Here is a 26,128-nt window from a genome sequence, read left to right on the forward strand (position 1 = left end):
ATTCAACCCAAACAGCTCTCATGGAAGGCTTCCCACACGATCTCAGTGGTTTCGTTCGCGGCAGCGACCTGTTTACTACGCCTAGCAGCTGGTGTCAGTGCCATATCGTCGAGGAGACGTCCGCATTTGGCACAGGATGTGCCTTTCACGGTCTTGTATGCGGTAATCATATCCTATGAAAACTCAGTACGAATCCCAATACCTCCATCCAATGTGTCACACAACAGTGTATACAAGGGTCTTACCAGCAGAATCTTCAAATCGTTCGGGTGTGGCCGTGATGCAATGCACCTGTTGATCGATAGCCAGGGTTCAGTGCTGCCCATGCTGCCCACATTGAGCTTGTGCTTTCCATTCGCATCGTATTCGACAGTAATACGAAATAGAAGTCTGACACTGCCAGCTACAAATTGAGTCTGCGAAGATGTTAATTCGTGCGAACATGAGGTGAATGCTGACCATACTGATATTCTCCGATTATCGTCCTGTGTCTCCAACTTGATGTTCGGCTTTGATCTTTGAAAGTCTGCGACTATGCGTGCAACATCCTCGTTGGAAAGAGTAGCACTGCCATCGTCCGTACTCTCACTGTCACCCCCCTTGGTAATATTGTGCTGTTTCTTTTCTCTCTCGGTCCAACCATGTGCGGGCATGGACCTACTTGGAGAGAGATCTGAATTTGCAACCAGGCTTTTTCTGGTGTGTTCAAACACTGCCTGGGTCTCCGGGCTCCTCCATTGCTCGTGAAGCGTCTTTATGTCTTGTTGCGACCCTTGTACACCCTGGGCATACTGTTTGAACATTCCAGCGCTTGGGGGCCGCTGAAAGGGCTCGACGATGCGTGGAATCGCAAGGCGTAAATCATCAATCTGTGCTGTGTGAGCTATGATAAGTGGAAGTGAGGACAGCTTGCAGACCTGCGCTTGGAGTTGCTCGAGCTGTGCGAGGGCCGATGCACATTGCGCTTCGTCCCAGCCGGCACCTTGGTCGCCAGCAACGTCCGGCGCTGACATGGCGATATGGTAAGATGGGCGTGTAAAAGAACGCGATGCGCAAAGGTATGAAGAAGTAAAGTAATTATACTCGGGCGCGATTGTTGCGCAACTGTGAATGGAGCGATCAAAACTGAAGTGACGGGTGAATGTGAGGGCAGGCCTTAGACAAGACTATCGGAAGCTTGAAGATCGGCAAACCTACTACGGCCCGCGCTGAACCATGCAGGCAATGTCTCCACACCCACGCTTTCACGTGCTCACGCCTTGAATCCTACCTGCTACGAGTGGAGTACCCTAGGTTTAGAAGGACCTTCCCATAAGCACGCGTACTATCGCCCGGGAAGGTTGTTCTGCCATGTCACGCGTGTTCTGAGATGGCCGACAGTGTTTCCAGGGTTGCTCTTACTATTTACAATAATTCCAACTGGTACCTACAAACTTAACTAGCGCCAGTTTCTACATTTACATGTTCGCTTCTCTACAGCTTAGCCTTCTGCACAACGACCTTCTCCTGTGGTCCGATGAGCGGATCATATACATTCAAGCCAAGCGTGTCGTTGGGAACTGGTGCCGTGTGCAAGCTCAGTCCTCTGGTGTCGAGCATCGAAGGGTTAAGATCTGCGACGCTGGAGGCACCAATGAGACGCATGTTCATCTCCATCTCGTCCTTGAGTAGCTGCATGGCGCGGTCAACGCCAGGCAGACCATAAGCAGACATGGCGTAGAGAAATGGTCGCCCGATACCGACACCCTTTGCACCTAGTGCAACTGCCTTGATGATGTCCGTTGCTCGTCGTACACCTCCATCAATGTACACCTCGATGCGATCCTGCCAACCCCGTTGACGTAGAATGGGCATAACCTCAGCAAGGACTTCGATGCCGGAACGGGCAAAGTCGAGTTGACGACCTCCGTGGTTTGAGAGAACGACTCCATCCACACCTACTTCGACAGCACGGATGACATCCTCAACACACTGAACGCCTTTCAGGATGATAGGCATCTTAGTGATGCTCTTGAACCATGGGATATCCTTCCAACTAAGGCTCGGGTCAATAAAAGACGAAATGGCTCGTGCTGCTCCCTGGCTGCGGTCCACGTTGTCGCCGGATGTGCTCTGCACATTTGAACCCACGTCTGAGAATTTTGAACGCATATCCTTCTCGCGGCGGCCAAGTTGGGGCGCATCTACGGTGATGAAGAGGCCCTTGCATCCACGCTTCTCGGCGTGCTGGACGATGCGTTTTGTGATCTCGCGATCCTTGTTGACATACAGCTGTAGCCATTGACATTGCCCATCCTTGGCCTCGTCCACAATCTCATCAAAAGAACACGACGCGAGTGTGGGGATCATTTGGACCACGTTGTGCTTGTGCGCGCCGCGGGTCAAGACGACCTCTCCTTCTGGGTTGCCGAGCTTACCAAGTGCTGTAGCAGTCACGTAGAAGGGAATATCGACTTTCGTTCCGAGCATCGTGGTAGACGTGTCTACTTTTTCGACATCGACGAGGACGCGGGGTCGGAACCAGATCTTGTGGAAGGCGCTGTGGTTCTCGCGCAGCGTCTGTCGGTCCGTCAGTACAGCTTATTGCTACCTGGCTGACTACTCACAATCTCGTCGTCTGCACCACTCGAGTAGTATGCCCAAGCTGACTTCTTCATAACCTTGCGGGCAACAGCTTCAAAGTCCATGAGATTGTAGCATTGCTCCAAGATTGGCATTCGGTCGATGCGCTTCTGTCTCTCCTCTTCCTCGGGGTCAAATTCTTTCTCCTCCTTCTCCACGGTTTGCATGTCAACCTCGCCCAGATGCTTCGACTTGTCTAGGTACTTGTCGAGCGTGTCCGGCGGATGAATTGGCTCGTACTCTTCGGTTGCATCTTTGCCAGCATACTTCAAGATGATCTTGGGACCTCCAGGATGCTCAGGCAGGAACTCGGTGATGTCGTAGGCGCGGCCATGGATGATGACCCAGCATGATTCCCTGTTGTTGTGCTTTGCAACCTTCGTCGCCAGTAAGCTTGACAGCCTGGGTGTCGTTGCTGTTGCGGTTCATGTTTGCAATCGTAGGATGATGGCCTTCAAGATGAATAAGACAACGGGGAGCTTCAAGTGACTCGAGTCGCGCGGGTCACGTATAGATGGGAGGGCCGGAATGGCTGGAGAGATGAAATAATGGAGAGAGGTCGATTATTTCCAGCCACTCAGACAAGGAGGCGGCGGAATGTCCAGGATGGCGACGGCAGCATGGTTGTAGACGATTAGCTCGGTACATGTCTCCCCGCAAAGCGCGTCGGATGCTGCCCAGGGACGCTCAAGCCCCATATTTGCAAGGTTGGAGGCGAGGCGTCAGGGTTGACTAATCGAGCAACCCGGCGGCCCTTTGTAATTCCAGACATCTCATAGGGGCGGTCTCGACTGGAGTATTTGTTGCTGATGATTTGCCAATCGGAGCCCTCGCGCCGCCGCACGTCCGATTTGTGGGGAGAAGCATGCCATGGAGCAATGACGCGCATTTGCATTTGCAGCCGCTGCGACTAGGGACAAACGAATGTGCGATAGTCGATCCCATGGCAAATGCTCTCGATTGCCATAGTTTTGATCACGATGCACACTGCACACTCGTTTTCCCATCACTGCGGGCTCCACCACGCTGACCGATGTTGGCTTCGCGGCGCGTATCACATGGTCGCCAGAGCCAAGGCAGGCGCCCGCGGCAAGCGCCAAATGCACTCTGGCTATGTCACTATTGACACACTTTGCCTGGCAGTCATTCCCTCGTGCGTTCTCTGAGACATGTTCGCACATCTATCCACATTCACCACACGCCATGCAACTTGTCCCACGACCGCCTACCAGCCCGTCTTTTGTTCTGCCCCCAGCCCCGAGAACGCCGCTTCCCACTTGAGTGCCGTCGGCCCCTAGGTCACAGTCTCAACCACCGGCTCTCGTCCGCGTCATTAGCCCGCACACGTCCTCGCGATACTCGACAAGTGCTACGACAGGACATGGCAAACAGCCTGGAGGCGAAGATCGTCGTGTTGGGCAGCCAGGGCGTTGGAAAGACGTCCCTCGTCCACCGCTACGTCAAGAACGCATTCACGCCCCCAAACACACAGTCCACCGTCGGCGCATCATTCTTGACCAAGAGAGTGGTAGATATCGACACATCCACGGTTGTCAGACTGCAGATATGGGACACCGCAGGGCAAGAGAGGTTCCGGTCCATCTCGAAGCTGTATTACAGAGGTACGTTCCAGGGTGCTATCCCAAGTCTCCTGTTGCTGTCTGCAGAGCTGAAAGAGCTAACCTGGTGCCCTGATCAGGCGCGAATGCCGCTGTTCTATGCTATGACATCACCGATCCCACCTCGTTCGACGAAATGGGCCGCTGGCTGAAGGAGCTGAAGACCAACCTCGGAGACGACATCATATTGCACGTTGTTGGCACAAAATCAGACGTCGTTGCCGAAGACCCTTCCCGGCGCCAGGTGCCCTTCGAGCGCTGCATCGCCTACGTGGCCGAGAACATGTTTACTGCGCAAACCACTGCACCGACCGCCCCGCCGAATGCCCGGAGAGGAAGTGTACAAGTACTCGGATGGGGATCGGCGCCAGCAACATTCCAAAACGGTGGCATGGCGTCCCCCCAAAGCAATAGATCGAGTGGCTTCTGGGGAAACGATGTCGGCTGGGACTGCTGTCACGAGATCAGTGCCAAAGACGGAGAGGGCGTGGATGAGGTCTTTCGAGTCATCACACGAAAGCTAGTAGAACAACAACAGAAAAAGTTCGATGAGGAGCAGAGACAGCTTGCTATGGCCGGGGTAACACCTGGCATTGATAGCAACGGGAATCCCAATGGCTACTTCGACTACCCCGGAAACAGCAATGGAAGCTTCAGAGTCGGTGCAGGTGATAAGAGGCGAAGCTGGTTGGGGTTTCCTGCTACCCCTGGCGCCGGAGGTCATCAACAAGAGTGGGAAGAAGACATCAGCAGAGCCCAAGCAAACAAAGGCGGGCGTTGCTGCTGATGGCACGTCTTTGATCTGATCATTATACGTCACTGTTGCGATCCAGCCCCACCGAGCGATTCCATTCGTACCATACACCGTTCACTCCACATCGCCATACTCTTCGATTCGCGATACCCTCTCTCTTTTCTGATACCCGCTTTGTCTAATCACGCGCGATGCTCTTTCTACCATGTCTTTTTTTTTCCTGGCTCGACCGAGCACTTGTAGTGTAGAATAGTCTTCTTCACTCTAGCGCGTTTTCTGGGACTCGTGCTTGATTCACTGTTTCATGCTTTCGGTTGGATGCCTTAGACCTACGTGTTCTCGTTTCCATCGCGATGAATATGAACAACCGCGTTGTCTTGTTAGACCTTGCTAGTGTCCAGTATAATCGTATGCAAGCTGGAGCAATCGAGTTCCATGGTCCGTCCAATCTGCGCTCAGTTTTATGAACGCACATCTGACATAACTTAAGTTCTTACAATGCATCTAGATCGTGTTGTGGCAGGATCTTCGGGGTGTGCGCTGAGGACTTCCAAAGGTGCCCACATGGTTCGAATCAAGGCAGACTTTGCATGCATTGCCACGCAATCATTTTCACCTGCTATTGTTGTTCGGCTCTATGATCTATACGGAGCGGTTATTTTGTGGGCATCTTGACGCTGACTAGTTGTGTAAAAGCAGATGCGAAGTATACCTTCATTATCACCCTTACTAGAAACAGTCTAAGAATAATCCTCTCTACCCTGCACGCATCAAGACTTAGATTTCAATGCGATCAAATACCTTGCATCCAAACTTCCATACCTCATCGACGACCAGTTTGCCTTCCCCATTTGCAGCCTTTTGCAAGTCCAATACTACTAGGTCGGCATCAGCGCCCTCTTGTAACGTACCTTTGGTGCCTTCCAAGCCAAGCATCTTCGCCGGTGTTGTTGTTACAGCTTTCAACGCTTCGGGTACAGTTGCGCCCGTCCAATTCAGAAAGTTCGTAACACAGTCCACAAGCTGGATACTGCTGCCCGCAATCTTCCCATTCTCTTCGAGAGTAAGCAGCGCCCCTTGCTTGATGATGCGCGAACCATTCGTCCAGTCATATGTCCCGTCCGGCATACCGGCAAGACGCATAGCGTCTGTGACTAATACCAACCCCTCCGGATGGGCGTTCCAAGCAATTTTGATGGATGTGGGATGAAGGTGGATACCATCTGCTATGATACCGAAGTATGGTTTACAATTCGTGGATGGCGCTGTGCCTAAAAGGCCGAAAATCCCAGGGTTACGATGATGCAAAGGGCGCATGGCGTTGAATAGATGAGTGATCATGCTAGCACCTGCCTTTATACCCGCTTCGGCTTCTTCGTAGGAGGCTTCGGAGTGCCCCATCGACACACGTATGCCGCGGTCAGAAAGCACTCGTATGGACGACAATGCACCTGTGAGCTCGGGTGCAAGCGTCACGAGTTTAATGTTCGGAGTAGGACCAAGGTTGTCGGCGCCATAGCATTCGACAAGGTCAGATATGCCGTTGGCAGGCTCCTGGAGAACATTTGTATTGTGAATACCGTTCTTCGTGGGGTTGAGAAACGGGCCTTCGCAATGTGCGCCGAGCGACTCTGAACCGTGGGAAGCATCACGTGCAGCTCCCGAAGGACCCAAGTACGGTAGAGCCTGTAAAGTCGTCAGACAGAGACCGGATCAGAGCGATGAGATGATTACTTTTTGGTAAACCTCGGGTCGCTGTGAAGTCAAAGTTGGCAGGTACGATGTGACGCCTGTCGCTAACAATCTTCGATTGACTCGCAGAACACCCTTGCCATATGCTGCGGCTCCCTCTGCCGGTATAACGGAAAAGTCAAAGCCATAGGCGCCGTTCAGTTGCGTGTCAATCAGGCCTGGCGATAGAATCCGACCGCCAAGATCAACAATCTTTTCTGGTGCAGTCCGATGCTCATACAATATCTCTTGTCCATTCAAAATCTTTCCACTTGAGGAGCTCACCCACAGATCCTGGCTAAGTAGACTGTCGCCCTTGACCAACAGACAATTTGTGAATTTGATTATGCCCGACGCACCGTGCATTGCTACGACGGATGGCATCGTGTACGTAAGGCTGGGACAAGGTCGGGGATGACAGGATGCCAGGAAAGATGGGGTGTCGACAGACGAAGGATAGACGCAACAAAAGTGACCGAAACCGGAGTATATTCCTGGTCGCACAGCGGCTGGGACACGCTCATGACCGCTGGAAATGCAGCTACCTTACCTTGCACTCTTATCAGAGGGTGAGCTTCCTCAGACTGCTCCGGCCAATCAAAGCAACAATACCGAGCTGCGGCCAAAATTACTCTTTGTGTCGCGATACTGCTGAAAGGAAGCGCAGGCATCATCATCAAGAGGGGTTGACTATTGGTTGCGCTGACACGTAGAGGTCCCATTTCTGGGAGCGATGTCACACAGCTGAGCAGCTCTTGACGATCGGGGGCAGGGTGCATCAAGGTGGTATTAGGCCGGAGCGGAGTCCGTGCGTCCCTGCAGCTCATCTGCTACCGTTCCGTTGTAGCCCCAGCGTCCACAAGTCACGTTGATCCCATCGCATGTTCGCATCCAGAGCCCGAGGCATCCAGCGCTGTCACCATGGCAAAGACGGAAAAGATAGATCCCGTGTGGGATGACATGGACAGAACAATGGTGGGTCTTCTCCACAGAACGTGCCATGATTGGATCAGCTAACAGCCGCGAAGGGTCAACTGTTCATGATGGGCTTCGACGGTAGAGCTTCCAACAGTTTTCTCTTAACCCTGAAACTTAACGGCTTTAGGAACCACGGTTACTCCTCACGTGAAGGAGCTAATCGAGAAGCATCACGTGGGCAACTGGCTTCTGACGGCAAAGAATCTGAAATGTGAGATTCGCCTATCTCAAGCGTGGTAGCAATGTGTCTCATTGTCATTACTAACCGTCTCCAGCTGCAGAGGATACGACGAAGCTATGTTACCAACTGCAGAAAATCGCCCATGATGCGGGTCACCCAGTCCCCCTCGCTATAGGAATTGATCAGGAGAATGGTGGTGTCAACAGTCTTTTCGACGAGATCTATATCCGCCAATACCCAAGTAACATGGGTATAGCTGCGACAGGTTCGACAGACCTGGCATTCGAAGTCGCCAAAGCAACAGCAAAAGAGATTGCTGCCTGTGGAATCAACTGGATATTCGGACCCTGTCTCGATGTGCTCACCAATGCTAGGAATCAGCCGCTCGGTGTGAGAACAGCGGGCGATGATCCACAGGAAGTCTCTGCCTTTGGATGCGCGTTTATGCAAGGCTATAAAGAGGCTGGAGTTGTCACGTTGGGCAAGCACTTCCCGTCATATGGCAATCTGGAGTTTCTTGGCTCAACACTCGATGTGCCCATCATTACAGAATCGTTAGAGCAACTCAGCCTTAGTGCTTTGGTCCCTTTTAAGAAGGCTATAGAAAGAGGCTTGGACTCAATGATGGTCGGTGGATGCGCCATGTCCTCGGCGGGTCTCAACGCAATGCACGCATGCTTGTCAGAGCAAGTCGTGGACGAGCTACTACGGAAAGATCTACAATTCAACGGAGTTGTCGTATCAGAATGTCTCGAGATGGATGCTCTTAGCCACAATATTGGAGTGGGTGGGGGCACAGTCATGGCTGTCAACGCTGGCTGTGATGTTGTGCTTCTATGTCGCGCGGTTTCGCTGCAACAAGAAGGGCTCAAGGGACTCAAGACTGGGGTTGAGACTGAGATGGTGTCGAAGCAAAGAATATACGACTCGCTCAGCCGGGTTTTGGCGATGAAGGCAAAGTGCACATCGTGGGAAAAAGCGCTCAACCCTCCTGGCCTCGACTACCTGGAAACCTTACAACCATTGCATACAGCACTTTCAACGAAAGCATACAACAGCTCGATATCGGTGGTACGTGATAAGAACAGACTGCTCCCCTTGACCAACATACTCGAGAGCGAGGAAGAGCTGCTCCTGCTTACGCCCTTGGTGAAACCCTTGGCTGCATCTGCTGCATCTCGAGCTTTATCTGACGTTGCTACTGCAAATGCTCATTCTCCCGAACCTGCCGCATGGGAGCGGAGTGCGTCGGTCATGAGTGGTGAGCGAGTTTTCAGAGAATTGGGACGATCTTTGGCCCGACAACGGAACGGACGCGTCCTGCATACTTCATATACCGCAAACGGTGTTCGACCTGTTCACGAAAATCTAATCAACCGCGCGAGTGCAATCATCGTAGTCACTGCGGATGCTAATCGCAACCTATACCAGCATGGCTTTACGAAACATGTCTCGATGATCTGTAACATGCAATACACTACCGGTGGCGAGCGCCGTGAGAAACCGCTGATAGTAGTAGCCGTCAGTTCGCCATATGACTTTGCTATGGATACTAGCATTGGCACATACATTTGTACCTACGACTTCACAGAAACAGCCCTCAACTCGCTGGTCCGTGTGCTTTACGGGGAACTGTCGCCCACCGGTACGCTTCCAGGCACTATCAGCAAGAGTCAGAAGCTTCATCCTTCGAGGCAACATTGGTTGGTGGAGATTTTCAACGAAGAGCGGGATGCTAACGCCCTGGACACTCTGGTAACAGCTGTGATTGACAGTGCGCAGCCGAATCAGCGATCGGAGCTGTCCAGCGCCACGTCAAACTCTTTCATTCTACATCACCCAGAGATTGAACAGTCTCATTTCGTGGTCCGCAACAGCAGCACTCAGGCGCTATATGGCTTTTGTTCGACCTATTTCTTCAAGTCGACGGGTACCGGCGTTATCGGGGCATTGTTTGTAGACCCAGGAAGGAGGAAGCTTTCAATCGGCCACTCTCTTCACAACAGAGCTATTAGGACGTTGTTACAGAAAGAGGGTATCAAGCGATTCCAACTGGGTTCACGGTTACCTAGCATGTATCTTGGCATTCCAACCGGCCATGGGTCGGAACGAAAGCGGCTAAGGTCATGGTTTGCCAATCTGGGCTGGGGTGCTGCGCTATCTCGTCCAGTTTGTAATATGGTGGCGCGGAATCTGCAGACGTGGAGCCCACCAGATGGCATGGCCAAGAGCCTGGAAAGTGCTGGTTCCCAGTTTGATCTCGTTTACGGGTGGGACTATGCGGGCCCAATCCTCGACCACATCAAGACAAGTAACCGGCAAGGACTTGCTGAAGTATACAAGCTGGCACTTTCAGACCCATCAGCATGCGGCATCATCCGAGCGAAGCGGCCTGAAGACGGAGCTTTGGTTGGCACAGTAGTGCTCTACAACCACCATTCCCGCCTATCTGAGTACATCCCTCCCCTCAAAGACCTCAACGAGGCTGCTGGAGGAATTTCCTCTCCCGTGATATCGCCAGGGGTGGGTGAATACTCGACGCTGCTCCAGGGCTTGATCCTTCTCGGGATGAGACAGATCAAAGCGCAGGGGTGCAATGCCTGTCTGCTCGACTATGTAAGTACTGGCCTGTCTGTCAGGCGGAGCTCGATTCGGATGCTGACATTTCCAGATGGATGGAGACGGCAACTTTGATGGGTTTTCGTCGATGGGATTTGACGTCATGCACAACTTCGAGGAGGTGAGCTGCGATGCGGCGACTTGGACCATGATTCCGCCGGCGTAATTGTCATGTGTAGCATGAGTATATTGGTATTTGAAGCGTTCTGCATGGGCTCGATTAGGCAGGTTTATTGGTGTTACGGGAAAGTTTGCACAACATAGATGGATTATAATGGGGCGCTTGCAAGGCACAAGGCACAAGGTGCAAGGCAATCCTTACGGAGCCCATTTCTTGAGTGCGAATCTGGTGGTCCCGCGCTGTGCAGGTCGACGGGGGGTGATGTCACAGGCGACGTCGGTTTAGAGCTTGACTTATTTTTGGAGAAGCGGTGGGTCTCTCGCTACGGCGCTGAGGGGGCGATGTGCTACTGGCTGCGGCGCGACGGCGAGTTGACAAGGCAATGCGATGCGATAAAGCGGTGCATGTGCGACAAGCAAGTACCTAGGCGAGATGGCCAGAAACTGCGCAGTGCATGTGACGGTGACGAGGACTCAGAAGCTGGACTGTGCGACACATGCTGCCAGCTGCTGTGCTCGAGGCTAGGCAGGCACTGGACTGAAGCTCGCGGCCAGCGACCATAGCGCCCTCACCACTCACCTCCCACCATTCACCATTCACCATTCACCATTCACCATCCACCATTCCCAATTCCCAACGTCCGCCCGCAACCGCATCGCGAGCGCCGCACCGCAACAAGCCCCTCCTGCCGCGCCGACGACGGCTGCGCACATGCGCGGGACACACCATGGACGGCTTCGAGATCAACACCATGTCCTGGAACAACGTGTACCGGGACGGCGCTGTTGACGTGGCCGTGCAGCGCTCCGAGGGCATCCTGCCCATGGTGCCCATGGACCACCAGTACGACCAGCGCTCGACGTTTGACGCCGAGACGTTTGCGGGGTGCGTCACGCCCGCTGCACTGCACTGCACTGCACTGCATTCACTGTAGCTGTGTGCATTCATCACGTACATGACACTGACACGCCCGCAGCAGCGAAGACGCCTTCTCGACCTTCCACCTGCAACACGCGCCCGCCGCCCTGAAGCGCTTCTCCAGCACCTACGAGGACCCCTTCTCCGAGTCTCACAGCGTCTACGAGCAGTCGGTGCACCCCCACGACCACCATGGCCAGCCCGAGAGCCCCAGCATCGAGAGCAATCACAAGCTGCTCAGCTTCTCGCTGCCCAGCGCGCCCTACGCCATCCTCAGCTACGGCATGCAGCGCGTGCACATGACCATGACCGCCCAGCTGCACGGCATGTTCTTCCTCGCCGAGTCGCCCTGGGCAGCCGCCGGCGACGTGCAGACGTCGCCCACCGAGCTGACCTGCTACCGCCGCAACCTGTTCCAGATCACCGGCTCCGTCACCCTGCCGCGCGCCCTGCAGCTCATCATGACCGACCAGGGCGACCAGATCCCCATCCTGGGCACCGAGCTCGCCATCACCGCCACCGAGTCGCTCGAGGGCAACGCTGTCAAGATCATCTCCGTGCCCTGGAAGACGCCCGCCACCAGCAACGCCCCCGCAGAGGACAAGACGGAGAAGGAGCCGCCCACCTACCCGCTCGACCTGTCCACGGGCCAGGACATGGACTCGGAATACGTCAACTTCCCCATCAGCTGGAAGCGCCTGCAGTTCCGCATCGCCACCGCAAACAACGGCCGCCGCAAGGAGCTGCAGCAGCACTTTGTCGTGCGCCTCAAAGTCGTCGCCACACTAGCCACCGGTGCCAAGATCCCCATCTGCGAAGTCCACTCCGGCCCCATCATCGTCCGGGGCAGGAGCCCGCGCAACTTCCAGTCGCGCAAAGACATGCCCATCAGTGGCGGAGCTGCTGCTGCACGCAAGGCCCATGTGTCGCAACAGCCCAGCCGGACCCCAACGGCCGACACCCACCCAAACAACCAGAGCCATGCGCAGCCCCAGACCTCGAAGCCCATGGACGTGCTGCAGATGCCCTTCGACTTCAACGCAAACGACATTCCCATATCTCCAGACTTCCTCGAATGGAAAGTCCCAGGCGGAGGTGCCATGACTGCCATACCTCCAGACCCGCCCTCGTCGCAAATGCCCCATGCAACCCCCTATGCGCACTCAACGCCAGAGATTTCGAGGAGTGCGCCCCCGCCCCAGAGACCCTCGATAGCTCCCGTCACACTGTCGTTGACAGATGACGAGCCAAGGAAGGCACCGTCGCCCGGTGACCAAGGCCGCAAGCGAGCCACTCCTGTACGGCCACCATCTTTCTCAATTGGTGTCATTGGCAGTCCTGACGAAAGCGCCGACCTGTTGTATGAGTACTTTCCTCTAGGCCTCGACGACTGGATGCCGCCTGTCGATGCTGTGTACCGCCCACACGTAGTACACCATACCAATCTGCCGCAGGATCCAAAGGCACTCGCTGTGCAGAACCGTTCAAAACGCTACTTCTCTGATGCATTTTGAGCGCTCGATCGCGTATTCAACACGTTGCACAACTGCGACGGCGCTGAGAAACTTTCGAACCCGGAATTTCTCATGGTCCTCCAACAAACACATTGGCTGTCTTCCAGACCAGGTTTAGGATATTGCTTTCCTAGCATCTCACCATAGTTTAGATGTGAGTCCATCAGTCTAACAGAACCGTGCGCCAGGTCTGCGGGATCCTAGCCGGACTATATGGCCGAGTCTGGTTCTTTGGTGGACAGCAACAGCATCTTATTGTGAGCCAGCAACCTTTACAGATATCCAGGTCAAACCGACAGGTCAAATCGACAGGAACAGTGATCGTGGTGTGAGAAGACTGAAGAGGCGGACAGAAGTTTCCTAGTGGATAAAAAAGGTGAACTGTGACAGCAGGATCTGTCTTGTACGATCATTTTACAGACACGGTACTCGAGCAGAGGCACTTACGACGAGACGACAGACATTGCATTCCAAGGTCAAGCCGTGGAAATATTATGCACCACTGGCTTTCTCGAATACTATTCCTATGCCACATGGTTGGATATCATACATTGCATCCGCTACTTCTTCTCGATCTAATCGGATGTCCACGTCACATCGGGTAACCTCAACATAAGCACGAATTTCGCCTTTTTTTTCAGGCTGCGACCGGCTTACGTTGGCTAAACAAACCGAGAAAAACGACATGATGCCGATGTTTTTGCTGCTGCTGCAACATACCGTATCGCGCCTGTGTTCCATTTCGAATTGCTTCAAGGGCATATGAACGCAGCGTTTGCTTTTGAGGACAGTAGTAACGGAGCAATGTCACAGCAGCAGCACTCCTACGTGTCAAGACGCATCGCAAGGATACGGCAAGGCGAACTCCATCTAGGGTAACCATACTGCCACCCATAGAGCCCATCAATCCATTACCTCAATGTCGCCGACATGAAAGTAAAGCTGTCCAGACCGTCAAGCGATACTCACCGGTCCAGAGCTGAGCTGCAAGGGCGGCTTCCGTGCTTGCGTTGTGGTATGTGGCCATCAGGCCGATGGACCCCAGCGATGCAACCTACTGTTACTTCCGCCAGAAAGAGCCGAGTGTCACCACAACTTTCGAACAGCCGACCCGAGTGGGCCAAGAGAACACGAAATGTTTTCAGAGCGATAAATCTCTAAGCGCCATCGTTATCTTCTGCTACCCGAGACTTGATCAAATGAGCTATGAGCGTGCACTACCAGTTACCGTTGCCTAGTCGGTGAGGTGGGTCGACACGGATCCACGTGGTTGTGGATACAAGTTCGAAGACTTCGCTACCGAGAATCCACCGGAGTCTTAGCCGGCCTGGGGCCTCGTGAGGAAGGCGTAATTTGCAGATGGCGTAGTTGCACCGCAACACCCAGCTAAAATCCGAGATATCTAGGCGGAATCGAAATCATAAGAAGCGCACCTTCCCATTCAAGGCCTTTGCTCCGCTCCATATTGCATTCCAGTCATGCGTGTAAGCCGATTGTCCATAGCAAACATGCCCTTGGTGTCTAGGTTACGGGGCGCTGCAACTGTATCAACGTGCGAAGCTCAATTGACCTGGTGGCCCTGCCAGGGTACCAGCTGTGTCTCAAAAGTCACATTACTTTGTTCCCACATTATATTGTAAGCATGCACACTCATCACTAAGCATAACTACCTAGGCATTTGGTGCGGGCGGCCTAGACCTGTCCTGGTCCTGATGCTACAATGCCATTATGTGGGCACAATCGGAATCCCACTCAAGTCTGAATTCTTGCTGTGTGCATTGCTTCATAACAGCCGAACTGTTGATGCTCGTTCTTGCAGCCCATATGCCACCTTGCTCTGAAAGCTGAGTTGAAGTTAAGACAAGCAGTCGCTGTAAAAAGATGAACAAGTTATAGTATTGCATAGAATTTGATCATTTTCGTGCTCGTAAATCCTTGCCAATCGTCCGTAGACGATCAAAGCTTGCTCGAACGCCCATGTCAATATGCAAAAGTTCGTGATGTTCTAGTCCAAGCGGGCTGTGAATGCGAAAAGAGAATGCTCAATGCCAACGTAAGTTCGTGGATATATACAGAATACGCGAAGAGTTGTTGGAGCAAAAAAGAAATCGCTTGTGAAGATGCCGTAGATGAACGAGCGAGCGCCAGGGGTGGTTATCTATTGTTTTTCGAGACAGCACACGGCGACTGCTGCGCCAAATATAGCTGACTCTAGTGCGATTTCGAGTGATATCGACTTTGGTGCTGCCCCGGATCCGGTTGTCAATTCGTCTAAATGCGACTGACAGAGTTCTTTGAAGAAAGGATATTTTTCAATGACTGAACCGTTACAGCCAATGCTCATGTGACCAGCAGCTTCAAGTGCCAAACCTTCGGATTGTGTCCGCAGTGCCCATAATGCGTGAATACCAGTGGCAAGAAAAGCCGCTGCACGGTGTGAGACGAGCTGGGAGACCTGGCGAATGAAGTGGATATCGTTATAAGTAGGTGGTTTGCTGAGGTGATGCCTTTGTTGGAAGAGTGCCGTCGCGTTTGTGTAATGCTTCGAATGATCCATCTCCATTGCCGCAATCGTTCCAGTATCTAGGGAATAGGGCTCCGATAGGTTCTCTGGCATCTCGCCACTGAACAGACCTGCCGTTCGCACGGCTTCCACAATAATTAATCGAACAATTTCCCCAAGATAGCGACCGCTGATCATGTGCTCAAAAGGTTGAAAGTCCGGGCGTACGTGGGTGTCGTTCAATTGGTCATCCCACCTCGTGGTGGGAAACACGTTCTTTCCGAACATGCTGCATTCGGTGTTAACAAGTACATGAGTGGCCTCATCCAGCCACGTTTGTGGATAGCCTTTGTATTTGGTAGATGCAAGTGACGAAACAGGTAGATGCACAGAAATGTTGAACCCAGTGCCCAGGATGACGGCGAAACGTGTCGACGGGTCCTCATAGGCACGTGATAGCAATGTTGCCGAGGAATCATTGACGATGGAGTCCATGTGAACGGGTAAGTTCTGGCCAAGGAATTAGCATCCGTCAAGCTCGAAGCGTTACAAGCGAGTCTTACTCTCTTTCTGCACGGAGTCATGATTAACTCGCTCAGGTCCTGGCCGAGAAGACCTTCAGTTGCACGGAAACCCTTGCCCATATCCAGCAGGTTCGCGCTACGAGTTGAGGTTTGCCTAGCGATATATATTAGCTACGAACATGCCTTGGCCACGACAATGGGCACATACTGGACAGGAAAGGACCATGCTAAGCCCATGGGAAAGCTCTTAGTGCTAGCCACGCTCTGCAATTGAGGATCGGCGAGGGCTTGTTGAATCTTATCGGCCATCCAGTCAAAGAATTGGGTGCCGCTCCGTTGCCGCACTTTCTCGTCGATCTTGAAAGTCATCATGGTAACGATGCGCATGTGCTTGGCGTCGACCGACTTCCCGTTCAGTTCCACTAGTGCAATGCGGAATGTCGAGCCGCCAACGTCAAGTGCGAGGTAAGTTCCAGTTTCAAGGCCAGTTGGTAGCTTGTGGTTGTAAGAGGGCAACATGCAAATGTCACTAGCCTGAAGTTTCGGGGCAAACTGCTCCTGTAGTTCGGTCGACATTTTCAGCAGCTTTGCGGGCTCGAGCGGGGCTTCCAGCAGTCGCTGAATTTCGCGCAAGAGGTCGTCCAAGGTGCGGTCATATGTTCGAAGTGCATCTCGCACACGTCTCCGCGAAGACATGGTTGGGAGCACGGCGTGAAGCAGAGATGGTAACATGGCGATGCGCTCCAGAGCCGCGAGCAGGCCCTGCCAGAAGTCGAACATGGGCCCTTTGTACCAGCAGCGGTGCGTGTTGGCGGACTCCGGAGGACCAGAGTCACGATGGTGGTCAGGTTCCGAGATGATGGTGACGCGGCGTCTTTTGAAGCGTTTCAGCAGCAGGGAGGGCATGGATGGAGGGACACACAGGTATGCGTGTGAATGGGTGACAACGAGGGCAGGTCTTAGAATGCAAGTCGTTTGCAGGTGTTATATCTGACGTGGAGGGGCCAACGACAAGTTCCAGGGTTGAGGATTGCAATGCACGTAGACTTCAGGCGCGCCGTAGGCATTAGCAAATCGATGTCGCAAACGGCTCTTAAGCATGGTGGTACGGCTTGTCAAAACATTGGAAGAGGTTGTATCCGCTAGAAGACGTAGCAGGAAATGCTCCGGCGTCTGGCGTGCAGTGGCCGGGCGATGAGGCACGGCAGACAGGGCAGCAAGGGCGACTGCGGGGATCAACGAGGAAAGGCGGCAGAAAAAAACCCAGCGGAGCACGCGTGTGGCCGTAGGCAGAGCCAACGTGTCACTTGCGCGAGGTACGCTGCGATAGGAGACTGGCGAGCGCAGGGCGTCATGGCGAGTGCTGGTGGGGTCTTTTGGGGTTGTTTCTCGACGGCCATGCTACCGTTACGTCGGCATGGTCAGCTAGGCTGTATCGGGACCCAAGCCCTAGCCCCAAGCAGGCGTGATAGGAGTCGAGTGGTGGAGTTTGCCGCGGACGTGATTCAACCAATTTGCAGGCATTATGCGGCAGTGGCGATCATCGAACCCTGTATCGGCGACGGTGTATCGAGGGTGCAACCATAATTAGAGAGCCACCATCGCAACGTTGGAACCGCGCAGATGCGTGCGGGAAGGGCACGTGCGGTTCCGATGCACTGCTGCGCCAAGCGCAGGTATCCTGCCTATCAGCGATGGTCATGTGCGCTTCTTTCAATCCTCATCTCAGCACTGGGCGAGGGGCCATGTATGGTAGCAAATATGGCCTACACCAAGCAGCTCCCTGGCGCCGCCGGATGGACAGCTATCAAGATCGAGGGCTGGTGGTACACGTACCCCGCGCGAGCGTAACCACCCAGGACGCCTCGTGGGCCAGGGAGGACGCCTGTCGCGGATGCAAGGCGGACTGGAAAGCAGCATAGACATCGTGCTCCATCTCGTGTGGTCAGAACGAGCCGGCTGTTGTCAGATCACTCCCGAGTAACAATGGCTTCTAGATAGCGCAAGCCCGGGAGTGGCCGCCGTGGTGCACGGAAATAGTCTAGATGCGGCCATAAGCAGACCCGCCCTAGTTCAACCAACACATCGCCATTGCCGCCATCCTGCTCGCAGATAGGTAGTCACTTCAGGCGTCCTTCGCCGGCTGTATCAGGAAGACCCTCAAGTCTCACTGGCAAACAGCCCGATGTACGGAATGAATGATCGCGTTCCACGCGAGGGACATGAAACAAGGTTTCCTCTGTGTCACCTTCTGCGACTGTACTATCGCAATTGCGTCATAACAAAGAGGATCACTCAATTGTGCAGCTAATGTTTGAGATGTGCATTATCTGGCAGAGACCCGTCACTGTTCACCAGAGTGCGCGCGTGTAACCCCAGGCTTCGTGACTGCGAAGAAATGTACAAAAAACCAAGGCCATCAGACTAGGAAAAGGTATCATGAGCTCCAATACACACAACGATGAACTCCGCCCCAAATACCGCAAGAATAGAATCATTACATGGTCATTAAGTCAAGGCATTAATCAGACCTTGATATGTTCGCCCGGCGCTGTAGTCACATGCTTTGGAGCGACTTCCGCGACGGTATCGTCTGTGAACTCCACATCTTTCTCCAAAGAAACAGTGTCTTCTACCTTCCAAAGGATAACAGGAAGTGCGATGAGGAGACTGCCAGCTAGAAGGCCCCAATTCGAGGCAAACATTGACATGAAGGGTATTTTCATGTCGTCCAGGCGCCAGGTGATGGCACCACCAGCGGACTGGATACCCTTGTAGAATCCTGCAAAATTGGCGAGCTTACGACCGTTGTTGGTCAAAGCACCCATGAACCAGTAGACGCATGTTTGCCATGCGGCATCGGAGAAGCCATAGAACATGTAAAGCACAAAAGGTCCAGCATAGCCCGCGTCTGTCCAATCGTGTTGTGTATCGTTGGCCTTGGCGTCCTCGGCCCACTTGCGATCATATGTCTTCTGGAACATGTACCCAAAGCCCCAGATGATCATGATGAGGGTAAAAAGCGATGCCCACGCAGCTTTGGCACGGGTCGTTCGGCGTACACCCTTGAAGTCGAGCGCGAAACCGAAGACGTAGGCACCGATGATTTGCATGATGTAGTAGACAACTCCGTTCAGCGCGCGTGTCCGTGTGTTGAAGTAGGCGTTGTTGATCTCGGTGAAGTGGTACGCGTAAAACCAGTTGGAGGCAAGGAACATTGGGAACAAGAGGATGATGTAAGCGTCGGTGAAGAATGTTTGCCACAACCCTACAATCTCAGACTTCCACGAGGGGTGCTTCATAACGATGACCTTGGATCCGTCCGCTCGGATAACATCCCTGGCATCGACTAGGGTCCAGGCCAGGGCAGCACCAAGGATGGTCAAGATCAGGAAACCAATATACGTGCCGTCATTGACAGACGACGCGACTTTGGTATTCATGTTCTGACCCAGGGGAATCTGGCGAAATTAGCAAGAGTCGAGCGGGTTATGTTGCAATACGCAATGCAAAGCATAGCATGACGTACCAGACTACCAATAACGGCGCCCAAATTGAAAATCATCCAGAACCAGGAGATGTAACGACCCTTGGAGGCCTCGGGCGGGTAGGACATCATGATAGCGCCCTGCGCACACCATAGCAGACCAGCACACACACCGAGCAACGCACCCGCAAATGTGGTGAAGCCTAGGTTCTTTGTATGGTTGTACGAAAGATAGGATGCCACATAGACAGAATAGCCAATGCCTCCGAATGACAGAGCAGTGCGGATGCCCAGCTTGTTAGTGAAGGTGCCTGCGAAAAAGCCAACGACGGCAAAGGTTGAATACAAAGCTGTGTTGGCCTTGTTGTTCGCAGTTGGATCGAGCTGACCGCCCCCGCCCATGCCGTTGAGCGCGTTGAACATGCCCGGGCACATGAAGCAGACAAAAGACACAATGATGAGCTGCACCGGCGGCGATGCAAACCACGGAAGCTTGTAGCCCAAGATGGTAAATCGCTTGTACTTCCAGTTGTTGGGGAGTTCGAGAGTGGTGCTGTCCGCCATGGAATGGTCGGTAGAGCTTGTTGCATGGGTGAGCTGGGAGTGGGCTCTTTTCGTCGTGGTCTGAAAGCGTGGCCATGTTGGTAGCGAGTGACGTTGTCGGCGCGGGTGCCCGACGAGTTGCTAAAGCCTGCCGGAGTCGTGAGGATGATGTGGTGGGGCAGCCGACGAGGCTGGAGAAACCAACAACAACGATGCGACCAGGGGGAATAAGATATGCTGAAAGACGCGACTCGCTCAAACCTCGGGAACGTGCGATACTCGAAGCTATATTTAAGTGCGGATTGACACGGTCGAAAAAGTGAGGGGGAGCTTCTTTAAGCACCTGTCAGCTAGGGTCCAAGGCTCGCTCACGGTCCCTTTACAGTCCTGCCCGTATCCAGTAAACGAGCCATGGAACCAAGACGCACGCGACACACCCACGGTCCTGCCCACATCTGGCCAACTGCGAGGGAAAGATAATAGAATTCACGCCTCAAGGTCATGGCTTGTCGGGGATTTGCTGGTGCTGCAGACGACCCTTGCCAGCAAGCACGCACCGGTATTGGCGACCCCAGCTTGTAACACCACGACTAACACCCCCGACTAACACCCCCGACCGGTTATCGTGTTGGTGGCAGCCAGCGGTGCAGCACCAGCTCCACGGGAGGCGTTTTCTAGCAGGGTTCGGAACCCAAGTCGACGCCCGTAGCGGGACTTGTGGAGGGCCTTTATCTGTAGCCGTTGGCCGATGACTCGACGCCCCGGCCCACAAGGGCACACTAGAAGCAAGCCGTCGCAGCCACCATCACCAACGCTCTCCGTTCGCCACAGCCCGCCCTTGGAGAAGATGTAACCTCACCTCCTCATCGTCTCGGCCATACTGCATGCCTTATCGTGAGTCTCCAGTTTCGTGCTGTGCCGCCAGATGCTCATTTCCTGTCACGGCCAACTCCCCGAGGCAGAGTGAGCCTCATGGCACCCTCGTTGCGTGTCATTCAATCTTTCGATAACAGATGCTGCTTTGCGTAGCATGGCATGGAGCCAGGGGTCAGCATGCCACTCAGTCTGTACAGATAGGCGCGTTGTACTACCACGTTCACCTGGCCTTTCACTGCAGCGTCGCACAGTCCGGGTGACTTTTACGAGCGGAACATCAGCGTTGGAAGGAAGCAGAAGCTCTGGAGAATCATGTTCGCATTCGGTAAATCTGCCCGCTGTTACGTTTTGACAAAGAACGTGTCATTGACCAACGACGGGACTTTTGTTGCATCATGTTGGCTCTCCAACTGTGACGTGGATTCTTCATCTGCATACTCTGTCAAGTTCATTTAGTTTGCAGGCAGACGCTGTGAATCCCGAATTTTCAATCTTCGCCCAGCCCAGACACGCCCGATCATATCACACGAAACTTCATCATGTATGCACATGCACTGCCCCTTCAGATTACAGCAGGACGCTTACCGCTTATAGGCGGCTAATCATTCGAGACGACGCTCAAGCTGCATCCGAGTACATTGCTGACTATATCATTGGTGCATGCTCTTCTCCCTTACGCAGCCTCGACAGCAGCTGATGACCATCCACAGAACGCATCAAAGGATTCAATCCTACTGCTGACAGGCCATTCGTGTTGGGTTTGCCAACTGGAAGCAGCCCAGTCTTGATTTACCAAAACCTCGTTTGGCGCCACAAAGCTGGTGAAATTTCATTTCGTAATGTGGTCACCTTCAATATGGTATGACATGTTGTCCTGCGGGTCTGTTACACCCTTGGCTTGGGACGTAACACAACAACCATTGCCCCGAATCAGGCTGACTGATTAGGACGAATACGTTGGCATCCTCGCGGGACCATCCAGAAAGCTACCACAGTTTCATGTACAAGCATTTTCTTCTTCTCATGGTCGACGTGAACCCGGCAAACATCCATATTCTCGATGGAAATGCAGCCGATCTTGAGGCAGAATGCCAGCAGTACGAAAGAAAGATTCAGCAAGTCGGTGGTATCGAGCTTTTTCTGGGTGGTATTGGGCCGGACGGGCACATTGCCTTCAATGAACCAGGGTTCCAGCCTCAAGTCTCGCACCCGTGTGAAGACCCTTGCATACGACACAATACTGGGCCAACTCGAGGTTCTTTGACAATGACTTGGATCAGTGCCCAAAATGGCGCTTACTGTTGGTGTGCAAACAGTATTGGACGTAAGTAGAGAGCGCTTCCAAGTCGTAGCGGTGGCTGACGATGCGACAAGCGCCGGAAGGTGGTCATCATTATCCACGGAGCACACAAAGCTTTAGACCTTGCAGAGATGCATCGAAAGGCCGGTGTAAACCCGCATGTGGACACTGTCTAGCCTACAATTACATGCACATCCAATGATTGTCGTCGACGAGGATGCCACGCTAGAGCTACAGGTCAAGACTGTCAAAGTAAGAGTCGATGTCTTCCAGCGATAGCCATCTAACACGTCGCAGTACTTCAAAAGCATAGAGCGAGTGGGAAATGAGCTTGGCTTCAGACAGAAGCTGCCCTGCAAGCGTGATTCAGTTGTCGATGGAGGAAACTCGCCTCTCTCGACGACACGTCGGACTGCGCTGAAGTTGAGCGTCGGACAGTTCGACATGTCTCGCTCGGCCAGTCCACTGCTCGAGCCGATGAGTGCTCGGCTGTCTGATGAAGAGGTGACAACTCTGCTTCCCATGGACGCACTTGAGGACTCGCCCACGACGCGTATGAGTGCTCGTGTCGGGGTGTGAATAGTTGCAGGCAGCTAGGCATAGGCTGGTATTGGGATACGTTCAATAATTAGACTGGTGGAATGTCCATGTGGTGTTTGTACACACGACTTTCTCCGTGTGTTCATGGTGTTGTATAATCTTGGATGTCTGATGTCGAAGGGCTCGCAGCAACATGTGAAGGCTGCGGCGGGGGTGTTGACGTAGCAATACCTCGGCACATGCAGCATCTCAATGCAGCCCGAGGAGGCATGATGCTAGCTTCCCCAGATTGCACGTAAGCACAACAACAACAACATGGTCAACGACTACGACGACGCCGTTGCCGCCGCCGCTGCCGCCGAATCGACGCAAACACGCCAACATGTCGTCGTCGTCGTCTCCATCGCCGGACAAGGCGCAGACGCAGACACAGACGATTGATCCCGTGCTGCGCAATGCGCTTCGCTACACCATCAGCGCAAAGGAGTATGAGCTGCTGCACCAGTATCTGCTGTCGCACGCGCCCGCCGTCCGCAAACGCACGCCGCACCCGAACAAGTTCGACGCCATCTCCCAGGGCCCCGACGACTACAGTGTTGCCGCCATCCGCGCGTCTCTGCGGCTGGCCGTGGCCACCCTCTCCGGCCTGAAGGCGTGGGAGCTGGTCAACACCAAGCTGCTGCGCCGGGGGACCGCGACACATGCCCCCTCGCCGCGCACGCCCGTCTGGAAGTCGCCCAACGTGCGCCTGAGCAGCTCGCTGGCCCTCATCTTGCTCTTCCACCGCCTCCTCCGCCGCTTCTTCGTCCGCCTCCGCCAAAGCCTGCTCTCCCCCGACGCAAAGTCCTTCCGCCGCCGCAATCCACGTGTGGCCCGCCCCCTCACCTCCAAGCTTGCGCCCGCCATCGGCTCCAGTGCTCGCCGGCCTCTTCCTCGCAGTCTGCCCTGGCGACCAGCTGCGCATCTCCGTCGCCATCTATGTCTTCACCCGCGCCCTCGAATTCGGCTACAACCACCTCGAAGAGCTGGGCTACTCCAGAAACACGCCCTCGTGGTTCGGCTCGTGGCTCATTATGCCCGTCGCATGTGGCCAGCTCCTCCACGCTTTCGTCTTCGACCGCGACTGCTTCCCTGCAGCGTACGGTAAGCTGATTCTGAACAATTCCCCCGAGTACATACGCAAACGTCCGGCCCACTACCCTGCCCACCTGCCTTGGCCCACTGCAACCGACATCGCCGACAACCTGGCAGCCATCTCGAGGCAGCGCTGGCCACCCTTCGTCTCGCCCATCCTGTTCCCTACACACGAGACCCTTCCCACGAGTCTGGCGTCCATGTCCGCCATATCTTCGCCTGCACAATCCAGCCATCAAGTCTCTGGTCGTGCGCACTTCTCCACCCACAGGATCCGTCATGCTTGCGCAACCTATGTACCAATACTGGATCCAGGCCTTTCCCAAGGTCCGCTCGTCTGTTCACTGTGTATTTCACCGCCATGAGTCTGGCGCGCTACCGCACTTTCCTCAAATCGCCCATCTCGGCAATCAACAATCTAGCCAAGAACATTCTCCGCATGACTCTCTTCATTTCCGGAGCCATCGGCACCAGCTGGGGCTCAGTGTGCCTGTTTCAGCACTTCTTACCACGTACTTTGCTCCCTACACAGCGCTGGTTCTTTGGAGGCTTCCTTGGTGGCTTATGGGGATTCCTCGAGCGCAAGAAAGGACGTGCAAATTTCCTATACACAGCCCGCATGTCGATCGACTCGCTGTGGAAGGTCGGTGTCAAGAAAGGTTGGTGGAGAGGCATCAAGAACGGTGATGTGCTCTTGTTTGTTTTGAGTTTGGCCACAGTCAATGCTCTGTATGAGATTTCGCCTCAGAGCGTCAACAGCGGTGTTGCGCGGAAGGGTCTGGGTGTACTCAGGGGAGAAGGGTGGGTCGATCGCGCAACCGTACCACCCGAAGACGAAAGACAAGCAAGTGACTAAGTCACTGGTCTCGATATGCGTTCAACGGTTTGGGATTGTACCATGCATAGTAACTATTCCACACTTCTTTTTCAATTCTTCTGGGCAATGTAGCCAACGGGTATGACGAAGCTATGAATCGTGCAGATATCGCATCGAATTATTACACATTAAGAATAATGAATCCAACAAGTGCATTCCATATTAGAAGCTCACACACATTCCATGACCTCTCACTCAAGGCTCATGCCCTCGGCCACACTTTCCAAGTCCTCCTTGGTACCGCCATAGACTGCTGGAATGTCCACCCCAAGCTCTCCCGCCAGTTGATTTCCATAGCTTAACACAGCGAACTTCTTCGCCGTCTCCTTTGCCACAATCAGCTTCGCAGCCGTGTACATCCAGCCCATGATGACCGGCACGTTGACGAAGAACTTGCGCGACAGCGTCTCGGGGTAGTATCTGCCAAGAACTTCAATAGTCTTGGAGGTTGCGGCCTTGACGGCGGGATCTTGCCGGAGGAAGGATACTTGGAGATAATCATGGATCTGGAAGCCCTGGTACGGGTCGGGTCCCTCGCCGTAGTTTGGGACGGGGGTTGTGGCAGATGCGAGGTTGAGCTTCTGGACCGACTTTTCCATGAGCCCGACGCGCCAGCGCAGGAAACTGTCAAGACGCATTAGGAGAATGCCCCAACACAATCTACGCCCCAAGAAACTCACCCTTCGAGATCCCCAAATGTAGCTTTCTTGTCTTTGACAGCACCATAGATGTTGAACGTGACAACATCCTTTTCATTCTTACTCTCCGGGACACCTTGGACCTCCAAAACGTATCCTAGGCCCCCAAACCTCGTCTTGTCAAACTTCTCGCCCGTCGCCTTCACAGGATCAAACTCCTTCCTCCACTTGAGCGTCTCCAGTAATTGCTGTTTGGCCTTATCCAAGTCATTCTGATTGGCGCGCAGGAACTTTTGCAGTATAAGTTTCGTCTGGAAGGGATTTTCTTTGGTCAGGAGGATGCCGTAGACCTCGTTGTGCTCGGCGCTCTTGATAACGTCCTCGAAGATATCGTAGAATTTGGAGAGCGGATGATCGGGTGCTGTTGCGGGCCAGGAGGGTCCTGTCGTGGGCTGGACGGTATCCACTGTGGGTGCTGATGGGGCTGCAACAGTCCCTTTCTCCTCTTTTTCTTCTCCTCTGGCTGTCTCCTTGTCGCTGAGACCGAGACTGCTCAGATCCTTGGCTGTGTCGTCGACCTTCTCATCGGATTCTACCACGGGCATGGCCGGATTAGCAGTTTCTACAGGACCAGCGTGCCGGCAGGCGC

At 53.9% G+C, this 26,128-nt stretch overlaps 13 protein-coding genes across 13 annotated transcripts; 7 read left to right on the forward strand and 6 right to left on the reverse strand.

Moving 5' to 3' along the window:
- Window positions 1–2: 2 nt before the first annotated feature.
- Window positions 3–1,013, reverse strand: SNOG_02543 (hypothetical protein; the record flags this gene model as incomplete). Its single annotated transcript, XM_001793093.1, has 2 exons — window positions 3–173; window positions 246–1,013. The coding sequence occupies 2 exons, from the start codon at window positions 1,011–1,013 to the stop codon at window positions 3–5; spliced, it is 939 nt and encodes a 312-aa protein (XP_001793145.1).
- A 379-nt stretch (window positions 1,014–1,392) lies between these two features.
- Window positions 1,393–3,051, reverse strand: SNOG_02544 (hypothetical protein; the record flags this gene model as incomplete). The annotated part of the gene is made up of 3 exons (XM_001793094.1): window positions 1,393–2,559; window positions 2,607–2,999; window positions 3,022–3,051. The coding sequence occupies 3 exons, from the start codon at window positions 3,049–3,051 to the stop codon at window positions 1,474–1,476; spliced, it is 1,509 nt and encodes a 502-aa protein (XP_001793146.1). The 3' UTR covers window positions 1,393–1,473.
- A 629-nt stretch (window positions 3,052–3,680) lies between these two features.
- Window positions 3,681–5,047, forward strand: SNOG_02545 (hypothetical protein; the record flags this gene model as incomplete). The annotated part of the gene is given in 4 exon segments (XM_001793095.1): window positions 3,681–3,775; window positions 4,015–4,244; window positions 4,322–4,909; window positions 4,926–5,047. The coding sequence occupies 4 exon segments, from the start codon at window positions 3,681–3,683 to the stop codon at window positions 5,045–5,047; spliced, it is 1,035 nt and encodes a 344-aa protein (XP_001793147.1).
- Window positions 5,048–5,772: 725 nt separating this feature from the next.
- SNOG_02546 (hypothetical protein) lies at window positions 5,773–7,110 on the reverse strand (the record flags this gene model as incomplete). The annotated part of the gene is made up of 3 exons (XM_001793096.1): window positions 5,773–5,873; window positions 5,907–6,681; window positions 6,730–7,110. 3 exons carry the CDS (start codon window positions 7,108–7,110, stop codon window positions 5,773–5,775), a joined length of 1,257 nt encoding a protein of 418 aa, XP_001793148.1.
- A 1,021-nt stretch (window positions 7,111–8,131) lies between these two features.
- Window positions 8,132–10,670, forward strand: SNOG_02547 (hypothetical protein; the record flags this gene model as incomplete). The annotated part of the gene is made up of 3 exons (XM_001793097.1): window positions 8,132–9,146; window positions 9,285–10,501; window positions 10,557–10,670. 3 exons carry the CDS (start codon window positions 8,132–8,134, stop codon window positions 10,668–10,670), a joined length of 2,346 nt encoding a protein of 781 aa, XP_001793149.1.
- Window positions 10,671–11,352: 682 nt separating this feature from the next.
- Window positions 11,353–13,057, forward strand: SNOG_02548 (hypothetical protein; the record flags this gene model as incomplete). The annotated part of the gene is made up of 2 exons (XM_001793098.1): window positions 11,353–11,510; window positions 11,602–13,057. 2 exons carry the CDS (start codon window positions 11,353–11,355, stop codon window positions 13,055–13,057), a joined length of 1,614 nt encoding a protein of 537 aa, XP_001793150.1.
- Window positions 13,058–16,255: 3,198 nt separating this feature from the next.
- Window positions 16,256–16,990, reverse strand: SNOG_02549 (hypothetical protein; the record flags this gene model as incomplete). The annotated part of the gene is made up of 1 exon (XM_001793099.1): window positions 16,256–16,990. The coding sequence occupies one exon, from the start codon at window positions 16,988–16,990 to the stop codon at window positions 16,256–16,258; it is 735 nt and encodes a 244-aa protein (XP_001793151.1).
- An 855-nt stretch (window positions 16,991–17,845) lies between these two features.
- Window positions 17,846–18,286, forward strand: SNOG_02550 (hypothetical protein; the record flags this gene model as incomplete). The annotated part of the gene is made up of 2 exons (XM_001793100.1): window positions 17,846–17,931; window positions 18,157–18,286. The coding sequence occupies 2 exons, from the start codon at window positions 17,846–17,848 to the stop codon at window positions 18,284–18,286; spliced, it is 216 nt and encodes a 71-aa protein (XP_001793152.1).
- Window positions 18,287–18,609: 323 nt separating this feature from the next.
- On the reverse strand, window positions 18,610–20,135 carry SNOG_02551 (hypothetical protein; the record flags this gene model as incomplete). Its single annotated transcript, XM_001793101.1, has 2 exons — window positions 18,610–19,545; window positions 19,614–20,135. 2 exons carry the CDS (start codon window positions 20,133–20,135, stop codon window positions 18,610–18,612), a joined length of 1,458 nt encoding a protein of 485 aa, XP_001793153.1.
- A 795-nt stretch (window positions 20,136–20,930) lies between these two features.
- On the forward strand, window positions 20,931–22,026 carry SNOG_20026 (hypothetical protein). The gene is made up of 6 exons (XM_001793102.1): window positions 20,931–21,008; window positions 21,060–21,315; window positions 21,370–21,531; window positions 21,585–21,646; window positions 21,701–21,849; window positions 21,938–22,026. Exons 2-4 carry the CDS (start codon window positions 21,145–21,147, stop codon window positions 21,633–21,635), a joined length of 384 nt encoding a protein of 127 aa, XP_001793154.1. The 5' UTR covers window positions 20,931–21,008; window positions 21,060–21,144; the 3' UTR covers window positions 21,636–21,646; window positions 21,701–21,849; window positions 21,938–22,026.
- Window positions 22,027–22,488: 462 nt separating this feature from the next.
- On the forward strand, window positions 22,489–22,869 carry SNOG_02552 (hypothetical protein; the record flags this gene model as incomplete). Its single annotated transcript, XM_001793103.1, has 2 exons — window positions 22,489–22,542; window positions 22,588–22,869. The coding sequence occupies 2 exons, from the start codon at window positions 22,489–22,491 to the stop codon at window positions 22,867–22,869; spliced, it is 336 nt and encodes a 111-aa protein (XP_001793155.1).
- A 343-nt stretch (window positions 22,870–23,212) lies between these two features.
- On the forward strand, window positions 23,213–24,820 carry SNOG_02553 (hypothetical protein; the record flags this gene model as incomplete). Its single annotated transcript, XM_001793104.1, has 3 exons — window positions 23,213–23,696; window positions 23,746–24,213; window positions 24,387–24,820. 3 exons carry the CDS (start codon window positions 23,213–23,215, stop codon window positions 24,818–24,820), a joined length of 1,386 nt encoding a protein of 461 aa, XP_001793156.1.
- Window positions 24,821–24,892: 72 nt separating this feature from the next.
- On the reverse strand, window positions 24,893–26,084 carry SNOG_02554 (hypothetical protein; the record flags this gene model as incomplete). Its single annotated transcript, XM_001793105.1, has 2 exons — window positions 24,893–25,465; window positions 25,522–26,084. 2 exons carry the CDS (start codon window positions 26,082–26,084, stop codon window positions 25,033–25,035), a joined length of 996 nt encoding a protein of 331 aa, XP_001793157.1. The 3' UTR covers window positions 24,893–25,032.
- Between the last annotated feature and the right edge of the window lie 44 nt (window positions 26,085–26,128).

This window comes from Parastagonospora nodorum (genome assembly GCF_000146915.1).
Source record: "Parastagonospora nodorum SN15 chromosome Unknown scaffold_3, whole genome shotgun sequence".
Lineage (NCBI taxonomy): Eukaryota > Fungi > Ascomycota > Dothideomycetes > Pleosporales > Phaeosphaeriaceae > Parastagonospora > Parastagonospora nodorum.

Excerpts from the sequence above, each read along its gene's own strand:
- SNOG_20026 (XM_001793102.1), top strand. The coding sequence starts at position 21,145 with ATGGCATGGAGCCAGGGGTCAGCATGCCACTCAGTCTGTACAGATAGG. Across the intron at positions 21,316-21,369 it reads GAGAATCATGTTCGCATTCG|GGACTTTTGTTGCATCATGT; the intron begins GTAAATCTGCCC and ends TGACCAACGACG. Across the intron at positions 21,532-21,584 it reads ATCACACGAAACTTCATCAT|GCGGCTAATCATTCGAGACG; the intron begins GTATGCACATGC and ends TACCGCTTATAG.